This window comes from Haemaphysalis longicornis, unplaced genomic scaffold (genome assembly GCF_048455015.1).
Source record: "Haemaphysalis longicornis isolate Haplotype H1 unplaced genomic scaffold, Haemaphysalis longicornis Haplotype H1 scaffold_5, whole genome shotgun sequence".
Classification (NCBI taxonomy): domain Eukaryota; kingdom Metazoa; phylum Arthropoda; class Arachnida; order Ixodida; family Ixodidae; genus Haemaphysalis; species Haemaphysalis longicornis.
The window spans coordinates 45,075,843-45,096,816 of record NW_027526385.1 but is presented as its reverse complement, the minus strand read 5'-3'; the positions used below and the strand labels follow the sequence as shown (position 1 = coordinate 45,096,816).

General features: G+C 48.5%; 1 protein-coding gene across 2 annotated transcripts in view; it reads left to right on the top strand.

Moving 5' to 3' along the window:
* LOC144138158 (uncharacterized) overlaps positions 1 to 17,537 on the top strand; it is a 124,563-nt gene extending 107,026 nt beyond the window's left edge. Inside the window, exons 42-47 of one of the 2 annotated variants that reach the window (XM_077670302.1) lie at positions 392 to 495; positions 876 to 970; positions 1,782 to 1,971; positions 5,207 to 5,376; positions 8,505 to 8,639; positions 16,301 to 17,537. In XM_077670302.1, coding sequence (XP_077526428.1) covers positions 392 to 495; positions 876 to 970; positions 1,782 to 1,971; positions 5,207 to 5,376; positions 8,505 to 8,639; positions 16,301 to 16,740 — 1,134 coding nt within the window. In that variant the 3' untranslated portion in view covers positions 16,741 to 17,537. The remainder of the gene's footprint in view (positions 1 to 391; positions 496 to 875; positions 971 to 1,781; positions 1,972 to 5,206; positions 5,377 to 8,504; positions 8,640 to 16,300) is intronic. The other variant, XM_077670300.1, reaches the window with a different exon arrangement.
* The last annotated feature ends 3,437 nt before the right edge of the window (positions 17,538 to 20,974 follow it).

The window sequence follows — 20,974 nt, the reverse complement described above, 5'->3', positions numbered from 1 at the left end:
GCGAGGGGATTTATGTTTCATTGTAGGCTTTTCTGCAGTGTGGCTCGTGGGTAAGATGAAACTTGCAAGTGGTAAACTGGGAATTTAAGGCGTTATCTTGCATTTTATCTTTTTAAGATCCTTCTTGTGCCAGCTTCAAGACCTTCGTTCTATTGGAGTGCTTTTCTGCAGTGCCTTGTGGATCATACGTAACTTGTTAGAGGCAAACTTGGAGTTTCAGGTTGAGACTGGCTCCGGAAAGATAGTTTAAAAAAAAAAAAAAACTCAATGTTTTTACGAGGCACAGATCTGCTGTTGGCTGGCTTGCACGAGGCAGGGCTTGAGTTGCGCAGCTCATTGTTAGGTGTCTTTGTGTCTAAAGGGCGTCGTCAATCCTTTCATTTTTTTTCAGGGCCAAAGTGTGGCCGGCTTTGAGGATGGTGACGACGGCGTTGTGCCAAGCAGCCCAATGCTGTGTGTGCCACAGGAAACGGACGACCCTGCGGAGGCCAATGGGTGAGTCTGCGAATGTGTGCTGAAAATCCCTCCTTAAACGGTGGAAGGAGGGCTGTGACTGACATGTAGTAGGTGGGCGTTGTCAGATCTGATTTAAAGTGACATTCTTACTCACCTCTAGCGATGCATGGAATGCTGCATATTGGGCAAACATAACGCCACCAGGTGGGCATACAATAGAGCGAAAGTGAATTAGGCTGGGGAAATTTTTTGAAAAATGCATGGTGAAAATCAAGGAAGCTGTATCGTATGGGAGTTTGGACTTGGATTTTGTATCTCACTAATGATGTAGTGCGGTTTGGACGAGGGTTGAGTCAACATGGGGCAGCGAAGCAGTTTTACAGTTCCTGCATTCCTCGCCCCCACTGTTTCGTGTGCAGCTCGCCGCGTGCTCCCCACGGCGAGTTCGTCTTTGGCCCTGAGGGCCGTTCTGAACTCGAAGCATCCGACCTGTTGGAGCTGGCTTCACAGGAAGGTGGGTGCATGGTCACCTAGCATGCTTAAAGCAGCTCCGAATGTGGTCAATAAGCAGTCAGCAGCATAACTCAGTCACTGAATTCAGTTGACTTATCAGTCTTCAGTCTGCAATCCCGCCGTTTCCTGTTCGCAAAGTACTGTTCGAGGTTTTGCGAGGTACTCCGCAAAAGCGAACAGTTGTTGCCACTCTTGCTGTCGAGGGCTGGTGAGGGTGGTTTGGCCGGCAGTGTCAGATAAAGAAATGCGTATAACTTGTATTACAAACTGTGGACAAAATGAACCAATCCAGCGTGATGGTCAAGTTTGTCTTAAGTGGGCGCAGCTGTAGCCAGTCTTTAGTTCTTCTGGGACGGAGTGTGTGCGTTCTTGTGGAGTTAGTCAGTGCACACCAGTTACTCAACTCCCCGTAGGCCCCATGTATCGAAAGCCAGTCCACGGTTAACCCCCTGTGCTGGGGGCACAGAGGGGTAAAGCATAAGGCAAGTTGACTAGCCCGCCATCTGTCGGAAGAATGCTGAAGTAGCACTCAAGTGCTTGCTGCAAATACCGTGGAAACATAGGCATACAATACCTAGTGTAACGTTTTCCGATTTGAAAATGAAGCTTTACTTTATTGAGTTACATTAATAAGTGATTGTTTATATAGTTCAGTTTTTGTCCCCTAGGTGCCACGCCAATGTTTTTACCCCTCAGCCTTAGTGAAGGAGGGCTGCTTGGATTATGGAGCGTAGTTCCGCAACTGGTGTGCATATTGAGAGAGCCTCTGTGCATTGTGGGTGCTGAGTTTCAGGTTGCATTGCTCTTCGTAGGAGGTGTGGGTGTAGTTGAGGAGCCCTCGGAGGAGGAGGAGGGGGAGGAGGAGCAAGAGGAGACCCCTTTGGAGGGGGAGCCACTGTCTCTGTCGGAGGAAGAGGAGGGGGAGGGGGCGGGAGCTGCGAGTGAGAGCGACGCGTCATCGGCAGCTCTCGTTCCGGAAGCACAGGAGTTGGAAAGCCAAGGGTGAGTCAGCGGGCCCTTCTTACGGGAAGTGTGCAGTAGTCTCTAGTCTGTTTTTGTTGCAGCAAAGTACTTTGTTAGCTAGTCAGAGTGGAGGGCTTGAAGGAGCCTTGAAGACTGCATAACTTTGTTCACTTTGAAAGAGCTAGCCTCTGGTAACTCGCTTTGCTCAATTATAACCACGAAAGACATTTTTTGGGGGCGATGCCCCTTGGGGGCTGGGGCTGTTGCCGTCTCCTGTCGCCGTCGTAACCGTCGTTCATCTCATGTAGCCACGGCACTAGAACACCGGGACACTCGTTTACGCTTCGCGCTGGAGAGCTTCGTGCTTCAAAGACAAGAGACTGTTACAGCAAAGCTGTATACAACCCCCCCAATGGTTTCATCTCCGTTAACAAAAACGCCAAGGCGCCAAGAATGCGCTTATACAGTCGAACACGGATATATCGAACAAGGGTATATCGAATTATTGTCTATATCGAACTCATAAATTATCCCCTTGAAAATTCTGTGTAAAAGTATAGGAATTTGTACGCTTATATCGAACCGTATTTTTCCCAACATTGGGTATATCGAACGCCGCGCGAGCTGGAAGGTGCTCTTCGGCGGTCGCTGCACCCCTGATTGAGGTTGAGGAGGATGTGGAGGAATGCGCGGGCATGGCGAAGACTGGCTCGCGGAACTAATCCCCCCTACGGGAACGAATTTGCGCTTGCCCAGTCGGGCCCCGCTACCGGCCGCCGTTGCATTAGCGGACGGAGCCCGGTATGCTAAATCTTTCTAGGCACACAAGCCCGAACGATGGGAATGTGACAGTGCGAGGTAGGGATGCCCCGACTGCGCACGTCCTTTTCTTTTTTTTTTTTTTTTTTTTTTTTTTTTTTTTTTTTTTTTTTTTCGGCTGCGTACTCCCCGGCTTGCCAAAACAGAGTTTTTTTTTTTCTCTCTCTTTCTGGGTCTGTCTTCCCCCGATGTCGTCTCGGGAAAGGGAAGAGGGAACGAAGGCGCTGGTGGCCTCCTCCTTCTTTTGCATTTTGCTGCTGTTGCTGCTGTTTGGCGAGTTGTCCCGCATCTTTCGGAGATCACTGTTTCTCTCGGAGATGACCATCGCGAGCGCTTTGTTGGAGTCCGTTAAGAGAGCCTTGGAATTGTAACCTTCAACGTTCTTGTGGTACGTGCGCGCTGTTCTTTTGCGTGCGTGTTGTGCATGGTGTGCGAGGGCGCAGCGTACTGCTGGAATTTTCAAGTTGTGCAGCCTCGAGAAGATCGAGGCCAGCGTCTTTAATTTCATTTCCATGACGAAGAAGCAGGCCAAGATCAGCGATTTTTTTTTTTCACGGAAGTAAAGTGTCCTGTTGCGTCGTGAGTGCGGAATAAGTTGTCATTCTTGAATGCGACGATCGGTAAGCGATCGTCCGCCATGGGTGAGTTCTCAGAGCCCACATTTTTTTATATCGAATTTTTTATATATCGAACTATTTCGCGATCCCCTTGGAGTTCGATATATCCGTGTTCGACTGTACACTGCATGCTTCGCCCCTCACCAGGTTCCATGTTAGTGAAGATGGCCCGCGATTTTTTTTTTTTTTTTTTTTTTTTTTTTACAGAAAAAACTCAGCAAGTGTTGAATGATTTTCAAATTTTGTGCTACAGTGACGCAATATGGGCAGGAGTGACGTTATACGAGCAAGCACTAAACATCGCCACAAAGTGGCTGAAGAGTTGGCATTGCTTCATCTGTTCTCCTCAGTACCTTGAATATTTGTTTGAAGTTTGCGATAAACTTGGTATCGTTGTTGGGGCAACGCAGTCTTTCTAATAAATAAGTCGTATTTTGTTCTTCATGGCCTCTTTAAGAAATGTTTAAAGAGTTATTTATACTGCACAGACTAAGGCGGCACAGGATGGTTGGCCCTGTTGAAGCAATCGAGTCTCCTTCCTGTGGCATTTTCCCCCTAGTTTGCTAAAGCATTGTATTTTTTTTTTTAGTGTTCATTCATCAAACGTGTAGCTAAGCATGTTAGCTTAGCACTGTCGCATTTCAACACGACCACACAGATTGTACTCTAATGTTGAATTCCAATGGCAGATCCGGAGCACTTTCGGAGCAACTTTTCTGCTCTGTCTGGAGCAGGCGTGTTCCAATGGCAGATTGGGAGTGCCGTCACAGCCGAGATCGCCCTGTAGAGCAAGAAAAGTTGCTCCGCCGAAATCGACGGAGTCGGCCGGAACTCACTAGGCCGCTTACTTCTGCCACGTGACGTCGCCAACGTCGCCATCGTCTGCGCCCGGCCAGTGCACGCCTTCTCTGCCTCCTCCAGCCGCGCAGCGCGAGGTGAACGCGCCCGTGGGAACCAGACGATTTCGGAAAGGCGCGACGCAAAGAATCCTGGGGACTTGCTGTTCCCGTCACGGTTCAGCACTATGCTCCGGCGGGATCGGCTGCGTTCCAAAGGCAGCTTCGGAGTACCATCTCTTCGCGGAGTCGGCACACTCTGCGGTGGAGCACGGTGACCGCTCCGGATCTGCCATTGGAATTCAACATAAGCGAATTCTGGTGCCTCCGTGGTGTTGGCCGTGACGGCTTGGAAAGAGCCTTTGTTCTGTCGTGGATGGCCGGATGATGGGAGGTTGGAAGGAAAAGCGATTGGTTAACAGAGGCGCCTCGTGTGATAAGCGTGCTAGGTGAAATCAGTAAAGATCTACTCCACTTTCACAAGATGGTCATTGTAATTGGGTTCTGTCATCAAAGCCTCCGGGTCATCCGCAGAATGGCATTTGCCCCATGCTTAGCTGTTCTACATGTTAAAGATAGTGTAGCCAATGAGCACCTAAGGAGAAAAACTTTACCATCAGTCTTTAAGGAAAGTTGAGAGAAGCGCAAAAGCTTTCTCAAATTGAAACCTTCACTGAAAGTGCTTCTAATCGACCGTCAGACCTTCCAACAAAGAACAAACCTATGCGACGAGTAAACACATGTACGAGCAATCTGACATGTATACCGGTACGTTGCTTATGAGATAAAGGTATCGTACTTCTGTACTCCTTTTTCATGATCAATACGTGTATTGTCTCATCTAGAACCATTCCTTTTTCGAGATATTGAAGTGGGCGCGTTGTGTCACGCATGTGCTGTGTGTTCAGAGACCTTACCAGAGCTTTCCATTTGACCAACCGGTCTATGGGGAAGTGCAATCTTTTTCACTACTTGTCCATTTGTTGTACCACCTCGTGCCAGGCCCCCTTCGTCGTCAGCCAGCCCCGAGCCGATTGTGGAGGAGCCTTCGGATACCGAAGAGGAGGAGGAACCTGGCGAAGCGCCGAGTCCTCAGCCGGTGGTAACTGGTACCCGCTCACCCTCCCTTCCTGTTCCCATTGCCGGGGGCGTCGTTGCAGTCGTCGGCGAAGGTGAGCACCGGACCCCAGTCCGTCTTGCCACTTACTCCGTTGTCCCCATCACGTTCTTGATCAATCTGCCACGGTGACTGAGCGGCTAAGGTGTTGTGCTACTGAGCCCAAGGATACGGGTTCGGTTCCCGGTGGCGTATTCACAAACGATATCCCATATCGGCTGTCAAACGTGCCTGCTTGGGGCACGTTTGACAGCCGAAACCTGCCTAAAGCGGAAAAGCATCCTAAATGAAATACTAACTGGTGAAACCAACCTAAAACGAGGGAAACGACCCGAATTACAGCCTGGGTTCGTTTAAACAAAGTATAAGAAGCACGTGGGTATGTGCCCTTATGAGCCTATAGTTGGCGCCACGCATCATGGGCCTCTACGGGATATGGTTTGTGAATGCGCTTCCCGGCCGTGGCGGCCGCTTTTTAGAAATTCAGATAAAGGCAAAAAGTGAAAACACCGGTGTCTGTTTGTCAAGATTTCGGCGCACGTAAAAGATCCCCAGAGAGCAGGAGCAGAGTTAGCCTAGTATGTGCTATGTGGCACATGAAAGTGGTTGCACATGAGTAAAACAGGTGTGTGCCAGCCACAGAGAACCCTGATTCTGAGGAGGCTATTTGCTCCTAAAGACAAGAAATGAAAGCAAAGAAAGGAACGCAAACCGTAAAAACCCGCGTATAATACGGACCCGCGTATAATACGAGGTGTAATTCGGGGACAGCAAAATCAGAAAAAAAGTTTTCATCCGCATATAATGCGAGGTAAAGAGCACAGAAAACATTTATTTGCACTGCAGTTACCGTTCAGTCATTGTCAGTTCTCGCTGGCACTGTCTCCCGACGTCTGTTTAGTCATCGTCAGGTTCGCTGCCGCTGTCTCCTGAAGTCGCCTTGTCGGAAATGTCTCCTCACAGAAAGTGGTCCTCACCATCAAGGGCGTTCGAGATGCCCATTTTTTAAAGAGCGACTGACGAGCTCCTCTGGGATGCTGGCCCACACATCCGCGATCCAGCCACAAAGCACCGCTGGAGAAGCCCTTTCAGCCATCCAGTAGCTGTCACTTATGGGTCTCCTGACCTCATCCACTCTTGGTAGCAGGACCTGGTGCAATCTTTGAAAGGCTTGTTAATTCAAACGCCTAGTGGTTGCAGCTGGGAGGGATGTCATTCCTCCTGGAACGACAATGAGTTCGGTGCGGGGTTCGCGCAACAACTTCTTCACGGAATCGGCCAGGTGGCAGCGAAAGGCGTCCAACACGAGCACTGACGGGAACCCCCAACAGTGCTCCAGGCCGCCGACACCACACAGACTTTATCCAGTCTAGTCAAGATCCAGTTGCTTTCTCCACCCGCGAATGCTGCCTTCGGTGACGCCGAACTGCCGTCCTGCAGCGCAATTCCTGATGGTCTCGGCACATAAAATAACTTTTCTTTTAATTGCAGCCGAATACTGCCTTCGTGCACCCGACATCGTGATAGACTTGTGGTGAACGTCTCGATCCTTCGCATGGCCAAAACAATCAAAATGGCACCGGCTGTGAGAAGCAGCAGCCAGCTAACGCCACCGCAAGATGGCGCACCCTCCGCTAAAACCGAAACCGAAAATGCAAATTTTTGGCTGAAAACTTTGGGATCCACATATAATACGAGGCACAAATTTTGCATAGTAAAATTTGGAGAAAAAAAACCTCGTATTATACGCGGGTTTTTACGGTACAATGCACTAGCAGTAAAAAAAGGATTTGAGAAGTATCACCAGAAGAAGCCAGAATGCTTTTTGCCTTCAAAGCACATAGACAGACTGTTGGTCCTTTTGGTTTTCTGCTACTTCTCACCCACCATATTCATACCAGTGACCAATTGATCACCCAGTTGTGTGCGTACCACTCACTGATAAGATGAACAGACTGTTGCTGTAGAGACAGAACTGTTAAGGTACTGTTGTTGTTATTGTTACTGTACTGACATAACAGAAGAGTACTGTTACTGTGCTGACTATACGTAGATGAACTGTTACTGTACTGACAGAAAACTTTCCTTTGGCTGATAAATTTTACGCAAGTAATGCTGCGCTTAAGCTAATGTCCGCTAGAGTTAGTGAGAGTGTTTCACGCAAAGCTTGACTTGGTTATGCTTTTTTGCACAGCTTTAGTGTCGTGCAAAAAAGCCAGCTCGAAGGCACGTGCCACCCTGCGAAACTTGAAAGCTCGCATGTCACGCGGCAGAGCCAGCTTTTATTGCTCCGTTATTTTTAAATTTCGAATATTCGTAAACTTTGAATACGGAAATGATAAAGTTGCACTGTGAATCAAATCAGACAGCAAACACTGTTTGCGAAATATTTAAAGTTTCAAATATTCACACACATCTAAATTTCTCGTGCGCCGTCTTTTGCCATCACTAGGGTTGCCACCTTCCCCCCCCCCCTCCTCCTCCCCCCCCCCAAAAAAGGCCCTTGGGGGGGTATAGAGAATGTTGAATTTGCGCTAAAAAAATGTCACCTTTTTTGTCAGGCAGTGACATATATTGTAGGGGTTTTCTAGAAAGAAATCAACATGATGTTTGGACTAAAAGTGACTGCGGTTTTGGTTATTGCTCTGAATATGCTGCACTGAAAAGTAGCCGCACATATTTCTTCCATTAAAAGCTATCCTTTGCATCTGAACCGCTGTGGTGCAATTTCGTTGTGTTGTTCTTTAATTCCCTTCTCCATCTCGGGGAGCGCGCTCGCCCGCGTATTTTCTTTTCTCGCGTGTCGTTGCGCAACTTGTCAACACAAATTTATCGCCGTAGTAGTTGAATTAACGCTTATAATATGCGCAAAAGACAATAGCCGTGGCACGATGGCCGGAAAAACCGGCCAATGATGACCTGTTTTAGGTACGGACCGGCAACCGGCCGGCTGTCTAAAAAGCCGGTCGGGCCGGTCAAAAACCGGGCAGGTGGCAACCCTAGCCATCACTGTGGCCATCATTTTGCCAAAGTTTGCAGATTATTTTATCCAAAATGTTTATATTGCTTGTACGGTGACCAAGATGTGAACTCACACTGACATCCCTTGAAAGGGCATTTCTTCCTCTTCTCTTTGTTCGTTTGCATCTTCAAGATGCAACTGCGATTTTCTTTTTTTTTCAGGGGAGCCAGAAGAAGAGGAGAGGGAGGAGGAGGGGGAGTCATCATCATCAGAGCCTGATGCTTCTGATGTCGGACCAGCGGCTGCCATCTCTTCGTCCGATGCTCTGGCAACGACAGAAGAAGGCACCCCTTCGGGTGAGCTGTGATTCCCGCGTTCAGCCGTTTGTTTCTTTTAAGTGCGAATGCACTTTATAAGCGACCCCAAACCTTCCACCGCCGGCGGCGGCGGTGGCGGCGTCTGCAGTCCTCCTCTCCCTAGCAACGGCGTGGAGCGGAGAGGAGCGTCGGTAGCAACGGCGCGGTGACGTCACTTCACCACGTGACCGCGCTCGCTCCGCCTCCTCGCCGTGGCTGCGCGGGTGCGCGCCGCTCCTCGCACCGCTCATCGCGCCGTGACGTCATGGTATGACGTCACAGCGCGCCTCCTCTCCCCAGCAGCTGCCGCGCGCCTCTCTCTCCACCGTGACGTCACCCTCTCTCCTCTCCCCCTCGCTCGGCTGCAGCTGCCGTGCGCCGCTGTCCCTCTCCCCTTGCGCTCGCCTCCTCTCTCAGCCAGCTGGCTCGGCGCGCTCGGCGCGGCGTACCCCCCTTTATATGCAGCGATAAACTGCCAGACCTCCGTGGGTCGGCTCGCGCGCGCTCACGGGCGAATGCCAACGGATTTTAACTTTACTCCCCCTCATAGCATCACCCCGTGCATTCGCACTTAAGGGGACGTGCTCCTCCAAACAACTTTTTTTTTAATAATGAAGTTAGGAGGCTGAAATTTTCACAGCTTGTAGAGATTGAGCTCCTCTGGTCATATATGTAATCAGATTTTGGATAGCTGCTCCGGATAAAATGTTACGCAGCATGACTTTCAGAAAAATGGCTTTTTTGTGCACACTTTTTTTTATAGTAAAAATTTTTTCTGAAACTTTTAAAATAGCCTAGGTGGTTCCTTATGAACTGCAGAGTGCACAAATCTACCTGAAAAAGCCTCATCATCATTTTCCTTACCACGAAAAAAAAATGACTGGTAGTATGCCTTTTTTTGTTCTGTATATTTTTGTTTTATGACCGTCAGAAATATCTAAGGACACAAATTGCATAATGAACAAGATTTGTGCACTCTACGTGTTATAATGAACATCTGTGCAAAATTTCATCCTGATACGACAACTTTAAGTGGGAAAATAAGTGTGCACAAACTCAGAAAACGGACAAAAACAACAAGCTGAGAAAAACGCAATTGAAAGTTTATTTCTTCGGCAGATTCAGAAATTCTTGCTCGAACAACATGAAATTTGGTGGGGATACAGTCTGAAATGTCCACATTGAGGTACTAAAACCAGAATGCTCCTGCTGCATAAGTTGCACCCTCACGGTTTTTGCTGGGGTAGTCCTTGGTATGGGACCGTTTCACCAGGCTGCGGCAATGGCTAGCCTTAGCAGTCAGCTTGGCACACATCTGCCTGATCCTCTGCTGGTCACTTGCATTGCTTAGTCTGACCAGTTCTTCTGAAGGGAAGATTCCCAGTCCTTGGAGAACTTGCTCAAAGCTGGCGTGGCCCCTGTTGAACCACAACCCTGCGAGGGCAGTGGCAGTCTCCACTGCAGTGAACTGCAGGTTGTACGATAGCGTCCTGTGCCAGATGCGCAGTGCTGCTTCCGTCTCCATGGCATGGGATGAGCAGTCGACATTTTTTTTCACACACAAGAGGCATGAAAGGCTTGCCACACTTCCTCCTCTTGCTCATCAAGCTTTTGGTGGCGGCTACAAGTACAAGTAGTTTGACAGCACCTCAAAATCCAGGCAGGGACCAGTGTCAAAAGAAATGGCAGTGCCAACACTGTTGTGGCTCGTGTCTTTGCTTCTGCCAAGTACCATCAAAAATCACACTGAGGTCAGTCTGACCAGCTTGCAACGCAGTTACTTGCCTTGCTTCAGCAAGGTTGTCAGAGACGCCTTTTGAGGCCGCAACATGAACTTTCTTGGCAGTGTTGTAGAACGTCTATTGATGCTGTGGTTTTGGTAGACCAAGAATGGCACAAAACCTGCACAGCTGATCGTGTCCGATGCCAACCGCGCGTGCAGCGAGTACCGCTTTCACATTGACGGCGAAACTATCACGGGGACTTCCCCTGCAGAGTTCTGGTTTGCGGCCTCCGCGACCGACGGCGGCAGCGCGCTGCGACGAGTAAACAGAAGAAATCACTCCCGCAGCCACTCCCGCAGGGCACTTCTCGTTTTTGCACTTCATTTCCAGTACCGATGCGAGGCCCTTCCGCTTGTTCGCAACCTCAACTACGACGAGTTCGCACTTCCCGCACGGCGCCACTCAAGGTCAGTCAGAGCGCCGACTTCACAGATAACTGCACCGCTCCCGTGGCTAGCTGTCTCCTCACCTTGGAAGGCTGCCGACTTCTTCTCCGATGCGCTTATAAAGCCGATATCTTCGCTGATAAAATCAGCCCCGCCTGGTAGAGCCGCGCTTGCAACGCTTGCAACGCTTGAAGGCCCGGCGCCGTTAGGCCTCACGGTGCCGGTCGTGCCGGCATTGGCCGTGGTCGTCACAATGCTGCGCCGCTTGCGCTTTCCTTTGTACCGGCATGAAGTACGCTGCTTCCGGCGACAAAAGTCACGCTTCTCCTCACCGTTCACGATTAAAAACACACGATAAGGAAATAGAAAAGATAGCGCGAAGTAGCGAACGGAACGATGCGGGCGATGGCGGCTCACAAGCGGCAAGAGCCAATGGCGGTCCCGCTTTCGCGTCACGTGATTTAAATGCCCAGTGGGAGCTCGCAAAACAAGCGGGAAGGAACATTTTTTTTTTTTTTTTACGCGGAGATACGAAGCTGGCGAGCGGCTCAGTCGAGAGAAGAAGGCTTGATCTACCTCTCTCAAGTGACCGAAATGGCGGCGAGCCACGCTGCCGTGCGGAATAAATTCTCAAACCTGGCCGAAATTTGGCTTGATTGCGCGATTTCTTGGGTCACCGCGAGTCATTCAGACACATTTTTCACTAAGTTCTCGTTCGTATTTCGTTTTCATTTTTTTACCCATGAAAGAAGGATAGTCAAAGATGCTAATGCAAGGGAAAACAAAAAATCGGTATATTTCGAAAAAATCGCGTTTTTTCGACCCGCGTGTCCCCTTAATCATGTTCACCCTCGGGGAAATGCTTGGGAGTTTTTTCTCTGCAGTGAGTCCTCGTCTCAGCGTGAAACGTTCTTAGGCTTGTAGCCGAACATTGCGTGGCAGTGGCGACATCTTGTGCCCTACCCGCTGACTGGCCAACAGGCCTCAGCGCTGAACTGGCAAACAAATATTTCATGCTGTTTGCAAGTAGTGACATTTGAACCAGTCTGTCTTTCGTAAAGCATAGTCCAGATCCTGACGTAGCTTTGGGGCAAGAATTTGGGGAGCACCAGAGAAGGCTCGGTTGTGAAAAGTGGCACCAGCACCACCTCTCGCCTACCGTATTTATTCGAATCTAGGCCGGCCCCGATTCTAAGCCGACCCCCGCAAGTCCGAAGGCGGAAAAAAAAAAAAACTTACCTCGAATGTAGGCCGAACAAAAAGGCAGGGCCAGCGTTCACAGAAACAAAACACGTTTATTGAACATGAAGATGCGTTGCTGGAACTCAATCAGTTTCTCTTCAAAATCACCGGGCAACTTCTGGGCGATTGAGGTTCGACGGCGGAGGCTAAAGCCGAAGTGCTTCATGAATTTCTGTAGCCAGCCCCGACTGGCTTTGAAGTGTGCCCGCGATAAGCCTCGTTCCCTTAAAAGCTCCTTTGCTTTTGCCTGGAGCACTTCCGTCGTTACTGGAAGGGCAGCTGCTCGCTGCGTCTGAACGAAGCCAGCCAATGCCATAATTCTTGTGGTCCGGTGATTGCCAACCTCGTTGCGGCGCACGCAAAATCCTCTCCTGTTGCGTCCTCCAACGACGGACATTTTTTTCATCCACGCCGAAGTCCCGCCCGGCTTGAACGTTCGACGACAACTCCGCAGCTAAAACAACTTTTCTTTTAAAAGCGGCACTATAATGGCACCGCTTCTTTTTGCGCTGTCAAAACCAAACGCCACACCGCACGCAGGCCACTGTCCCACAGAACAGGGTCCGCACAATTCAAAATGGCGGCCTAAGGCCCTTAAAGGAGCCATGAAGAGAAAACACAAGTTTGGTTCATTCGAAAGATTGCCTCGTTAGAACCATAACGACACCACTTATAACGCAAACTTCGCTCAAATAAGCTACATAATTAGGAAAAACGGGAATGGTCATGCGACCCACCAGCTCATTTCCCGCAACAGAACCTATGCCGTCACATGGGCTAAGCTCTGCGATTGGCGGAGGCCGGCAAAAGCAAACGCATGTTAGGCAGGGCTTACAGCTTGCATAGCGAGCTAAATGCCCGTGAAACATACTGCACATTCTTTTTATGACAAAGAACGGTGGAGTAAACGGTTGAAGGTCCGAACGAACTCGCAAGCGTGTGCGCCAATGCGTACGAAACTAGCGCGCCGGCCGAGCTCGACATCTCGCCGTCGCGCAGACGAATTTTCGGGTTCGAGGCTCTTCGGGGCCAACGAACCGTTCCAGCACGCACAGCCGCGACCTTGCTTCGTATCGTAATCCCTTCACAGGAGGTTGGCCGTCATATCGCCAACCAGCAAAGGTAAAAATAGAAACGAGGGGAGTAAGGAACAGCAAGAAGCGACGAGATAGTGCCAGTCGTCGCGTAAGTTTCGAATGGTGTTGGTTTGCTGCTGTCGTTACGAGCTCGTTTCCAGTTTACAACCACTGAAAACTTCAGTTTGTTCAGCTACGGCAGGGACCCTTACGTTAGCTCACTCCTGGAACATGCTGGCGCTCGTTGCCGACTTCGTCAAATCGCTCTGACCTTGGGGAAAAAAATGCCGTAAACACCGCGCATTGACGCTCGTATCTTTCTGGTCGAAGCAGAGAGCTCGCGCGAACGGCTTTCCATACACGACACCGGCCAACTGGCATAAGTGATACTGCTACTGAAATTGAACTATTATTAACCGTAATCAAAATACGGCACATACGTACCAGTCTATATTCGTCCGTCGCGACGGGGCTGACGAGGCAGCGGTGCCGACGGCTGGGCGTTCGTCTGTTGTGGCTATCGCGGAATGGTCGCTTTCCCGTCCACCGCGTATCCCACAACTCTTGCCGCTCGTGCACTTAGAAGCATTGAGCGTTTTTGTGGTGTGAGGTTGTTAAATGCAAGCCCGAGCTCCTCGGCGAGAGTTTTGTTCTCCGGATCAGGCGATTCCATGACTAGGGCTGCGGGTGCACTAGGTTTTACTAGTATTTTTAAAATGGCCGCCGTCTCGATCGACTCCCGCGTGTGGGTGCTATATGGAGTCGACATACTAAGTATCTGTTTCATGGACCGGCTCTATGACGCCATTGTACACGTCACGGAATGTTCAATTTTAGCGGGAGATTTAAAATTTTGGCTTAAATTGCCTTATTTATCAGTGAATAAAGCATCATTTGCTTCCGGGAAAGCGCTTGGGGTACTATGAAACACCTAATCTTTCGAATAAAACAAACTTTTGTTTTCTCTTCATGGCTCCTTTAAGTGGCTACTGGCTCGTCTAGTAATGGCTACAATACTTTCTTTTCTGGGTGGCGCTAGCTGCGCGCCACTTTACTTGGAAATTGGCGCGTATTTCAAAATCCTCGAATCTAAGCCGACCCTGGAGTTTGATATATCAGTATTTCAAAAAAACTATCGGCTTAGATTCGAATAAATACGGTAGTTCTCCAAACAGTTCTAGTCGCAAAAGATGGGCGTAGAAAGATAGTGTCCTTGCTTGGCGAATTCCTTATTCATCGGAGTAAAGAATAGCCAGAGTTGAATGGAATTACGTCTGTGTTTAAGGAACAACACGCATAGCTGGAGTCGGTTTAACACATTCACTGCGTCGTGGGTCACCAGAGGGCCACGGCCTGTGCTCCTACGCGGCAGCGAAGTTACGAGCTTGCATCTGCTTGTGGATGCGATAACTTCATCACACTTGAACGCAGAGATAGGCTTCTCGTTGCATGAGGTTATTAATAGCCACAAGAATACTTTTCCGGTGTTAAATGCGGTGACCCACCGGTGACCCACGGCGCACTCTGAGAACAGCTTCATGCTGCGTGCGGTGTGACTCACCGGTGACCCACGCTCGAGAACGCTCCGTGTTGTGCTGCCGTCTGAGGTTTGACAATGCAACTGAAATATTGTTACGAGAGATTCTAACATTCGCTGTAAAAAGTACGCTAGATGTGCTGTGCTGAAGTGGGATTATCATCCAATGTGGGAAGACGAAGGAGACACTGACGGTGACGCGCGTGTAGTTTGGTCCCTTGCTTGCGCGGCGTTCCCTTCTGCCGTGCCTTTGGTAAACGAAAACTTGTAAATAAGTACTATAAATACACTTCTGTAAATACCACTCTACCCCGTATCAATACATACATATTTATTGCATTGGACATGGGGCGGCACTATTGTTGTTTTCAAGGAGCGGAGTGTTGTGTTTGTACCTTGTATTTTTTAGCTTTGTATCTTATACAGCTCTATGTAGCTTTGTGTCTTATAGATTTGGATCTTTCAAATAAATGCGCCAAACGCCAGGAGCAAAGGTATCAGCGCCATCTCTTCTGGAAAAAATGAAACGGGCACAGGCGTGTGACCCATGGGTGGGTCACTCCACACGTAAAACAAGACCTCTAAAAAGCATGCTGCAGTAGACGTGTTGAAATTCCTTAACAACACTTGTGGTTATACTTGGGTGAAGTGTTAGTGTGAACGCTTTGTGTGCAGTACAGTGAACTGTTCACTGTTGTCTTTTTGTTTTTAACAAACACCGTATTAGTTAACTTTTCGGATTAAACACGTTTTCTAAAACCCCGATCACCTATTGTTTCAATGCAAAAATACTTTAGTGCTACGAATTTGAGAATACCAAACTTACTCGGAATAACGATTGAGATGTGATTTCCTTCTGCTGTGGTAAGGACACCGCATTACTACGAATACATATTTCAGAATCCAGAAATGAGTAAATGTCACATCCATTTTTGATGGCGATTGAACGGGCGGGCTGGCAAACTTGCGTCAGCACTTTACATGGGATTCCATAGTGGTGCCTGGAATATTTTGCCAGTGATCTGTGCCTGTGCATGTATAACAGCAGCACCCTTGGCGACTAAGCCAAAGGGTTGCTTTTTATGGTGCGAAAAATTGCTTGGGGTGACAAAATGCCCCATAACTGTAAACAGTTGAGCCCCGGGTGCACTGGTCGATTGCCAGACACTCCAGTCTAGGAAAATTATGGACTGCTTCAGATAAAGTTGTGTGGCATAAATGTGTGTGCTTTATAGGTGTACAAGTTGAATGTCCTCTTGTCACACTTCATTTACATTGTTTAATTGTACTACTGTGGGTTTTTTTTTTCTGGTTTTCACAGTATGGATGTTTGAGAATAGGTAATACTTCTCCGCGATTCTCCGAAGCTTGTTGCGAGATTTTACTGTATTCGCGTTCCATTTTTTGACAGTCTTGCAAATTGGTGTGAAGTGCACATATTGATGCATCACAAATGTCTTTTACTTCATCTGTAAAAAAAATTGTAGGTGCAGAGGATTTTATTTTCTTTCCGGGGGGCTAGCTGCTAATAAAGTTTGATAGTACTGATAGGTTCTGGCACATTTCTCTCTGAACTCTCTCTTTCATCCGCTTGAAATGAAGTGGCGACTTGGTGTACCAACCTTTTGTGCCGCAGGTGTCTCTTCGCCGCCAGCATCATCGCAGCAGTCGGCACCACCCAAGCGACGGCGCATCGTGTGGGAGGACCCCGAGCCATCCTCAAGCTCTTCGGTGTCAGCGGGCGGGGCCCGGCAGGCAACAAGCCCCGCCCACATCCCCCTTTCCTCTGTTTCCATGCGCACCCGCTCGGCATTGGCGTCCGAACAGGCGCGCAGGGGACTGCCATTGGGGTCTAGTCGCAGGTTGCAGATTCGTGGAGCCCTGCCTCGGGGGCAAGGGGCGGGGTCACCGCGCAGAAGGGCGGGACTTCACGGCATGAGGGCGGAGCCACGGGGCCGAGGGGTGGGGCATCGCGGAAGAGGGGCGGAGCTCCATGGCCGAGGCAGAGCGGCACCAATGTGGAGCCGTGGCAGAAGGAGTGGCAGCCGCCCACCGCGCGGCTCACATTCCTTCTGATGAAAGGCGAATTTGACAGGTTGGTTGAGCTTTGTTGTGGCTACGACGGGTATGTGTGCAATATGTGTGATGGGCTCGGTGCCTACTAGTCGGTAACCTCGTTTAAAAGCACAGTGTATGGTTTCATTGCATCAGATTGTGCCAATAAACGTGGTGTTCAAGTGAGAGTCCTGTGGTCTTTCTGGCACCCTTTTTTTTTTTTTTTTTTTGCAAGTCATGCTGTTTGGCAAAGCATGTTTCAGGCAGGAAGGGCATAATGGGCAATCAGCTACTCTATGAGAGCAGTCTTGGAGTAGCTTTACTGAAGTGTGGGAGTGTATGTTGAATGAGACTATGTGCAATGGATGGGACAGCGGGTTTTTAAAATTGAAGAACAATCCACCAAAAGTGCCTCTTTAGAGCTGTTTGTTGTTGCCTTTGGGCAAACAGTCTGTGATTTCTAAGTGTTTTTTTAATAAAGTGACAAAATCATTGAGTGTTTTTTCAGTGCTGTGTTGTCTTCAGGCAAACAGTCTGGGTTGTCTGAATGTGTTTTTGTATAGTGAGAAATGCGCCAAGTACGGTGATTTTATAGCTGTATTTTAATTTATTGTCTTGAATGTCCTATTGTTTTTTTTTATAAAGTGACAAGTACGCTATGTTGAATTTATAGTTTCCTTTTAGGTATGATCTTTGTTGTTTTTTTAGTGCAGTGAGGAATGCCCGGTGTTGATTTTGTGGCTGTGTTTTACTATCCTTGCTGTCTGATTTGGCTGTGCTTTTTATTGTTTTTAAATAAAGTTGCAAAAATATCTAGCATATGCTCTTTGCTGGCTTCCTGCTAACACAGTGATTTTGCTTGCTCTTGTCATGGCTGCATCCACAAAGCGCAGTGTCCTAGCACAGTAAAAAAAAGAAAGATACAAGAATCAGGGGTCTAGAGAGATGTGTATGATGGAGTTGTGTTGTAAAACTAAGTCAACTCTTCCCAGCCCTCCCTCCCTTCACTTTCGGTTTGAAGCTCAAATTGGGAGCCTTGCCGCCAAATGTGGTTAGAAACTCCTTCGAATTGTAACTCTTGAAGAAGGCTTCACGTTAGGGTTTTCCCGTAAAACATTCTTGTGCATTACTGTACACTTGAAAGAAATACAGCCTTGCTGTTTTTGATTTCTCTGCTGTGATCGTGAACACTGGTGCGTTGGTGGAAATTTGGTGTAATTTAATTTGTTTAAAACCACTTCAAAATAGGGCTGTATACTGCGCGATCACTCACTTGATAACTGGTCAACTAGATCTTGCAGGCTGTTGTCAAATGTGGGCAAATGTTCTACTTACATGGCAGTAGAACTGCCAAGGCCTCCGTCGCGGACTCTCCTCTCTCAAAGCTCTCCTTTCATCAGAAATGCCTCAGCCGGACTTGATTCTTCTTCAAAACTATGATACCTATCACACAGACATTGCTGACGACCCAACCACCCTCAATCTCATCACGCTTATCACAAAACTGATCTATACCCCCATAGACCTTACTTCCTACACTGCCCCACGTTTCTATGCCCGTGGAATCCAAAATAAACCTGACCCCAATTCTGTTCATACCGTAAAAATAACCGTCTATCTTCACCCAAACAAACTGCTGCTCTGTCTTTCACCCTATTTTGCTTGCTCTCTACCCAAGGATCAGGTTACGCTGGTGCTGGGGGACTTCAATTGCCCCCATACCCTTTGGGGATATACTAAGGCCAGCGCAACGGGCTGAACCCTGGCCACTGCAATTAGTCGGGGCCGTTTGTGTTTCCTGTATGATGCCGCCTTCCCAACCCGCCTCGGAAACTCGGTCGAACGTGACACCTCCCCAGACTTGTCGCTCTTCCAGGGCAAAGGCAACCCTTTGGGGTCGCACCTCCGCGAAAATGTCAGAAGCAACCATTCCGTTATTGAAGTCCGTCTACCGTTTATGCGGGCCCAACCTTGTCTGGGATTTTGCGTGGCCCTCACCAACGGGCATCGTTTGATCCTGTCGGAGCTCCCCACCCTTGACCCAACTAATCCCGATGCTTGGCCTCTTTCCCTCCTCAGCAATCATGATACACACACCGACAGTCGATGCCCCAATGGCAGCAATGCCAACACCAAACGGCTTGGTCCCTCCTCCGCTTGCCCATTCAACCTTCCTCACAGGTCCACCCCGCATCCTCCTGGTGACAAAGTGACATCCTGACGCACTAGCCAAGGACCTGCGCTTACTCCTGTACCCCACTTGTACACACAACCCTGTTTCCGTGCTTCCATCCCAAGACTCCCCCCTTGACCAGCCTCTTAATTAAAGGAGCCATGAAGACAAAATACAAGTTGGGTTTATTAGGAAGACTGCTTAATCCCGATAACAATGATACCAATATCATCGCAATCTTCTAACAAATAACAGATATTAAAGAAAACGTGTGAAGCAGTCGCGACCCCCTAGCCAATTTCCCGCAACTTTTCTATGACGTCATGGAACCTTGTTTGTGCGATTGGCGGCCACCTAACCGACCTATCGCGACGACACATGACTGGTCGTCTGTAATGGGGCCTCTAGTTCCATTTGACCGTATCGCTTGAATGCTAACGTGCAGTTAACGCGCTGAAAATTATATTTTATTGTTGGCCCGTATGACGTCATTCTGGCTCATAACACGTCACTGTGGCGCAAAATTTGAAAGTTTCTAAATACTTCTTGCTTTTTTTTCATTAAAAAACATCTTTTGTGGCTGTAATGGAGCTGAGTGAGATACTGAATCCTAGTTCTTTCAAATTAAACGCAGTTGTATTTTCTCTTCATGGCTCCTTTAAAGAACTTCACAGGATGCAAAGTACCTGCCCGGTCACCCAGCTTGACTGGAAGTTCCTGTACGCCTGCTGTGAGTCGGTGACAACCTTGCAATTTCCCGGAATGGTGAGGGCTTGGGCAATTGCCAACTCTTCCACTTCTTCCACCTTTCTGATTTTAAACGATGCGCTTGGCAGCAGCTCGGCCCTGGTTGTCACCACCGCCACTGCTCTGGTCATCCCCTTGTTTTTGGAGGCGTCTGCGAAGACACAGTCTTCGCTGTCCAGTAGCCTGTGGAGAGCATGAGCCCTAGCCTCACGCCTGTCGCCATGGTGAGCCGGATTCATGTTATTTAGGAGAGGCCCGGTCTTGATTGCATCTAGCAGGGGTGAGACAGCTGCGCATATTGCGCAGTTCTGATACAAATGTGTTTTCCTGCGCCGGGCTGCTCCAAAAGCTTGAAATACGCAAAAATTGCGCCAAACTGCTCCAAAACAGTCTCAAAGCCAAGGATTTTAACGCTCCAGTCAGTTTCGGTGGGTAAAAATGCTTACTGACGGCATAATTTTCCAGTACCCCAAAGGTGATGCTGTTTGTAAAGGTTTAATCGATTGATAATGTAATAAAAAACCCGCATAAATTTTCCCCGAGATAGTCTTTTTGAAAGTCACAATGTCGCGTTGCACATGTTATATTCTGTAAGATTTTAAAGTCTTCCAATCCAAAACCATTGCAAAGTCCTGTAGAAAAAATACTTTTGTGTACTGAGGCGACAAACTGATGACAAGTGATGACAAACTGAGGCGACAAGTTGATGAAAAAACGGCAATTTTCGGAGCGCCGTACAACTTCTCTTTCCTCCATGTTCGGAACGACATCACGCGGCGCCGCCATCTTGGTGTGGAGAAGGTTAGGAAACATGGCCGCCGAGCGAAGCAGTTGCTCGTGGTTCAAGCAGAGTGCTCTTCACCAATTTATACCGTGGTTTTGGTTATGATCGAGGGTGGCTGGGTTTACACTTAGTCGTTTGGTCTGTTGCGGGAAGTTGCGTGACTCGAAAGACGGGAATTCATCAGAAACGTGGTGCCCGCGAAAATATATATATATAATAGTTCATCTATCTGAGGTGAAATTTAACGCCAAGAGGGAGGGTCTAATTGTACCAACATTACTCAAATTACGATCGTAGTGAACGTGCAAATTGAGGATTGAAATGGGAGGGCTGGTGGGGTGCGACGACTGTCACCGCGCTTTGCGCAACTTTTGCCGTGGTTCTGTGCGTGAAGCTGCAGTCTGGGATTAGAAAAATAATAATTTCTGCATTCACAGGATAATGAAAATGCTTTACAATTGCTTAGTTTTTCAATTCTATATTTCCAACGGCGCTCCACGTACGCTATCTTATGCATAGAGCTTCAGAATTTAAAAATGGTTTTTGAAAGG